This window comes from Protomyctophum bolini (assembly GCF_963924005.1).
Source record: "Protomyctophum bolini genome assembly, chromosome: 4".
Taxonomy (NCBI): Eukaryota; Metazoa; Chordata; class Actinopteri; order Myctophiformes; family Myctophidae; genus Protomyctophum; species Protomyctophum bolini.
In genome coordinates, this window is record NC_137865.1 from 10,320,148 (window position 1) to 10,326,259 (window position 6,112).

The following is a 6,112-nucleotide window of genomic DNA, read 5'->3' on the forward strand; positions in this document are numbered from 1 at the left end:
TTATAGGGCTTGCTTGCTTAATTAGTGTCAAAACAGAAACATGATCGTGTCAAAGGTTGTGTCCAACACAAAACATGTTCAGATGGTGGTCTGCTGCCAAATACATAATTATCGGTGTAGGGGTCCTTGACATGAAACTCACTGTTCTAAGCAATACACGGCCCGTTAACAAAGTTAACTATTGTGCCCAATTAGGCATCTCTGTGACTGTGGGGTAGCCTTGCTGAGCTGCTACAGGGCCCACCCAGCCCCGACCCGTTGTCATAGCAACCTGAGGAGGAGGGCACCCACCCAGCCCCAACCCATTGGTAAGACCATAAACAATTTGTATTTGCGGAGAGGAGGGTGCTTTTCATCACTTCTTCCACAGCATCCAGCTGGGCTTCCCTCCTCCATCCTGTGGCCAGCACCCATCAAGCCACACAGGAAGTATCCTCCACTACACATACACACAGAAACACTCTCTCTCTCTCTTTCTCTGCATGGTCTCTCGGCCCTTGTGGAAACTATTAACATGGCAGTGTTCCAGGGCGCGGCGTGGCGGGGTAAGGTTATCATTCACACACTCTTTCTCCCTCTTTATTTGTCTCCCATTCTCTGCCATGCAATGCACTCATCATGTCTCACTCCAAGTCTCTCTCTCTCTCTCTCTCTCCCCCCCTAGTACAGTAAACTCCACCACACAGCCCAATATAGCGGGGAGACTCACTTCGTGTTGGCTGTGCACTCTGTTTTTAAACCTCTGCGGCCGCAGGGTAACGATTTTTCCTGATACGCGCGCGGTGAAAGTGCGTAAGACCTGACCTTTTTTTTCGCGGTCCCCTCTGTGTGTCACAGGCAGAGAGGGGTGACATGGGAAGGAAAATGTGATGGCCGCCGGTGGACTGCAAAACAGCTTTACAAAGTGTCAACGCAAAGGAGCAAGCAACGTGAGAGTGCAGAGGAAAATCATTGTGAACAGGCACATTTGAATTTAAAGTAGGCTAGTGCGTGCCTGTGTGTGTGTGTGTGTGTGTGTGTAGGAGTGGCAGACCTTTGCTGTAAGTCACTCCCCAACTCTCTCTCTCTCTATTTCCTCTCTCTTTACTGTGGTCTATCAATAAAGGCAAGAAAAGTCAGAATGAAATAACACAAAAAAGAAAATCAGCATCACTGTCGACTGAGGCGTCGCACCACATGTCTCTCGACATTCTACGTTTTAGTGCAGCGGCCCGCTGCGGATTGCTGGTGTATTGCATTCTGGGAAGTGCCAGCGAATGAGAGGGACTTCGGGGGATGTGACGACATGCATGTCTGTTTGGAGGGAAGTAATAATAAGTTGTTGTTCTGTACTGTATGTGTGCTACGCTATGGAAGATACATGTTGCTACAGTAGCAGCACTGATCGTAAAGGAAGTTATAATATAATAATATTAAAGAAGGAGCCTAAAAATGTCTTTGCCTACAATTCAGTCTGTGACTCACCGACACCAGCGCTGCCACAAAAGTAACAGACCTTAATCTCCCTTCCTCTATAAGGCCTTGCAATTCCAACCTCAGCATCCGATCCTTATACAGATATACTACTATCCCTCCTCTGTACAATGTCCAATTAAATTCTGGATTAATCTCCAAAACATCTAACGTGCGCTGTCCCTCTGATGATCCTATCCATCTTCGTCACTCCCAGAGAGAACCTCAAAATATTTTAGTCTCTGCTACCTCCAGCTTTGCTTCCTGTATTTTCCTCGTGTGCGACTGTCTCTAAACCATACAACATAGCTGGTCTCACCACATACTCTCCTATAACACATTTCCCGTATATACATAAACCTCATGCACATATATGGATGGATATCATATGCTAAGTGTAAATAGCACACACACGTTTTTGATGGGCACTAGCCCCTCCTATGCCCAGCTTTGTGTGTCTGTGTGTACCCCATAGCGATGATTTGATTGGCTGAGCGATGTACGCATTGAGGATAAAAAGTGAGGACAGAAAAGTGAGGACACCAATTCACTAAAATGATTTAGCACATTTAAAAACAACTCTCATTGTACCAAAGTGCTTCACAAGTCAGAATATAGTACAATGCAATGCAATACAATACAATGCAGTAAAATACATGCAGAAGACAGTCAATACTAAAACAACAGGCACTTAAAACAAAATCTAAAACAGAAAGGTACAAGATCATGTGGGGGATTCAAAGGCTTGTGAATATAAAAACGTTTTCAGTTGTGATTTAAAGGACTCAACGGGAGGGAGCAGACCTAACGGCGAGGGGAATTCTGTTCCACAGTGTAGGGGATGCGACAGCAAAGGCACGGTCGCCCCCTGAGCCTCTTTTTTGTGGGTGGAATATTTAAGAGACCTATTTGGACATGGATGATCTATAGAGCTCCATATTTTATGGAGACATCTAATGCAGCTGACAAGCCTGACATCATGCTAATGTCGTCACAAGATCCAGTCAAGTCACTATATAACGGGTGGCCATCAGAAGCAAGAAGTATTTAAGTCAATCCTCGCCTATCTCCAAGACACAAGTTCACATTAGAACTGCTTCGGCCATTGTACAGGGTTCTTCAGGTCCACTGTTCTTAATCATCAGGACTGACATCTCGGTTACATTCCCGCCAGACTCCACTCCCAGAGTCGGACAACCAGTCCCTTTGCGTTGTGTTTTAGTCATATATGTCATAGGTGACCGATGTCACAGGCTGCCCACATGGTTTAGTGTCGTCTTAGTTTGATCCCAAAGGAAACTGTAACCAGCGTTGGGCTCAGAGGTTGGAACAGAAGGCCATATCGCTCATCATGGCATCCCGAGCGGGTCCCAGAGTGAAGGGCACAGACGGCAGTGACTTCCAGCACCGCGAGACGGTCGCCGCGCGCTACCAGACGTGCGTGGCCTTGAAGTCCTCCATCCGTAAGCTCAACGCGGCCCACGTCCTGATCTGGCTGCTGGTGGCGGCTCAGGTGATCGCCAGCCAGCTGAGCCCGACGTCCCACCGTGGCGCGCTGGCCGATCCGTTCCAGTGGAAGTACCTGTACCTCCTCAGCATCGTTCCCACCGCGCTCAGCTTCATGGCCCTGCCGCGCAACGACGCCAAGCGCCTGGTCGTCTCCATGATCAGCGTGGGGTTCTTCAGCGTGGCGCCGCTCCTCTACGGCGCCATGGAGATGTTCCCCGTGGCGCTGTGGCTCCACCGCCACGGCGAGGCCTATTTCCACGTGCTGGGCGTGGTCATGTGCCTGGTGATGGCGGTCGCTGTGCCGCTGCATGGCTGGCAGCTCCACTACAGCAAGACGCTGCTGGACCAGTGGTTTACTAGCGCGCAGAAGACAACATGAGAATACTCAAAGGTGTCACCGAAATCAATACAAATCTGAATAATCAATCATTGAATACTTGAATCGGGTGGTGCAACGGTGAGGTACATGCACCCCAACCACTGTGGATCTTTAAAAGTCACACCCCTGTGAAATGAGGGGTGGTCTTATCATCATACATCATCTCATGCTGGCCAATCACAATCTGTGTCCTCGCCTTTCCGTCTCCACTTTTCTGCCCTGACTTTTATCTTCAATATGTGTACTTTGCTCAGCCAATCAAATCGTTGCTATGGGATGATCAGCCAATCACAAGCCAATGTTTGTGTTTACAGAAACCCGGAAAGCTGGGCATAGCCCCTCATAACTCCAGAACACGGTGGCTTATTGCTGTGCATCTGCACCAACACTATACTGGCCGTATGTGTTCGGGGGAGGGAGGGGGAACTATACACTACACTGTGACCCCCTTTCCACCGGTTGGTTCCCGATGGGAACCGGTTCAGTTCTTTTTGGTTTTTAGACCATGAGCTAGAGCTCCAAAATTGGTGGGCAAACTATACCCTATATTAAACTGTTTATAGGATCAATACAAGTAAATGAATACATGATAACCCTTCCACAGTAGTAGCTTTTTCATATTTTCTATTCTCTTCTAGTCTCTTGAGGAGGCACGTCTGAAGCCTGTCCTGGATCAGAGTCTCCAGTCTCCACCCGTGTGAAGTGAGGGTCGCTAATATATTAAAGTCTAACTCATGTTGATTAGGTGATGTGATGGTGATGTAAAACAAACGGTGACAAAACAAACATTAAATTATCTTTATTGTTAATGGGATTTAATGTTTGTCTTAGGGACAAGATGACGTAAATTTTCCCTTCATTGTCAATGTCGTTTTTAAAACAAATATTGAACTAAAAACAAACATTAAACCTGTATATAGGAAAAACAGACAGTCTTTGAGGGTCGCTAGCCCCGCCAATGCATGGCTTTTGTAGATTACGTCACGTGGCAGCCAAGTCTATGGACTTTAATGTTTGTTTAGGAATATAAATACATCTTGTGACTGATTCCGCTTTATACAATAATAACAAACTGCATTCATATTTCATGGAGGACAATGAGGATGATGATGATAGTGTCAGACTGTTAGCCACACCACTAAAGCACAAGAAGAAAATTGGCTTTTTACTGCCAGCCACAGTGGGCGCCCCTCACTTCACACAAGTGACATTTTTTTTTCTTTTTCAAAACTTTTTTTCCATAGACTTGGCTGCCACATGACGTAGGCTTAATTTCTAAAAGCCAGGCATGTTGGAGGGTCTAGCACCCCTCAAAAAGAGCTGTTTGATGTGAAGAGTGTGCACTGGTAGTTAAGTTTGCAAAAAGTCACCAGGATAAGAAATATCTCATTTTGTGTAATTTAAAAAGAAAATGGAACCGTGATCTTAGAAAGTCAAATCAAATCATGGATTTCCAAATCGTTGATGATGGGCGCTCAAAAAAGGACAAACTTTGTCCTGCACAAACATTCAACTCCCATTAACAATTTTACATCATAGTGTAAACACAAATTTGCGTAACACAAACATTGATATGTTGTATATATTGAAGACAAAAGTGAGGAGGCAAATTCTGATTGACGTATTGATGTATGATGAATGTAGGCTACGATGATAAGAGCGCCCGTCACTTCACACAGGTGTGATTTTTGTATTATTGAGCGGCGCTAGCCCCTCCTATAATATACAGGTTTAATGTTTGTGTTTAGGTCAATGTTTGTTTTAAAAACGCCATTGACAATGAAGAGAAATTAATGTTAGTTTAGTCACTAACACAAACATTAATATATTATCGCCCCTCACTTCACACAGGTGTGATTTTTACCTGACAATACAACGACTCAAACTGAATACATACAGGTATGTTTTACGTGTAACCTCCGTTAATCTAACTCTAATATATTAAAGGAGAATTCCATGCTAGAAGGCTAGTAGTTGTTACTCACTGGGGGTTGGGTTTTTGTGCTAAAGTGTGCCGCTTGGGATACTATTTACATTAAGAAGAGAGGATATGTAGAAAAAATAATATTTTGAGCGATGGAAATAAGCAAATTAGCACAACACCCCAATGCCCCATTCAATTCAATTCAATTCAATTCATTGAGGGTCCCTGAAATTAAAGTTTGAGAACCACTGGCTACATGGAACAGAGCCTTCATCATTAGTATCATTAGTAACACCTGTGAAGGAAGAGGCCCAATTTATTTCCAATATGGCATAGAGCCTATTGCGGTGCTCCAAACAAATTTGTACTTTGTGTAGTGGGTCGACCGGGCCCTGGAATGTCCTCAATCCACATTGTCCCGGGGATTGAGTGTGGCAGCCCGGACGAAGAATTCCGGGATAAAAGGGAGTGCCAATTCAGTTTTTAAATCCGTCCGAAATGTCTCAGAGGGGGTGAAAAAACAACCAAAACCCGAAGCCAAAGGTTTAGCCTGGCTTGTCCCCATAACGGGCCATTGTGGTGTGCGGTATTGTATGTTATTCATAAGGCTTCTGCTGAGTGTTGTGTTCCCGTGTGTCGTGTGAGTCATGCGTCACTTAACATGACGGATGCGTGGACCGCAACATCAAGGTTGGATCAAGGTCACGGCGCAATTTGGGTTTTAGAACCGCGGTGCGACTCACCACTTTAGTTTATTTCCTGTGTGTCGTCTTTTTGTGACTTTCACTGTCACTCCTTCACTGTGCCACCTTTTTGCAAAGATCACTTAATCTTGAAGCAATAACAAT

At 45.2% G+C, this 6,112-nt stretch overlaps 1 protein-coding gene across 1 annotated transcript; it reads left to right on the forward strand.

Annotated features, from left to right (window-relative positions):
• Positions 1-2,803: 2,803 nt before the first annotated feature.
• On the forward strand, positions 2,804-3,340 carry LOC308314428 (protein jagunal homolog 1-B-like; the record flags this gene model as incomplete). Its single annotated transcript, XM_080762059.1, has 1 exon — positions 2,804-3,340. One exon carries the CDS (start codon positions 2,804-2,806, stop codon positions 3,338-3,340), a length of 537 nt encoding a protein of 178 aa, XP_080618185.1.
• Between the last annotated feature and the right edge of the window lie 2,772 nt (positions 3,341-6,112).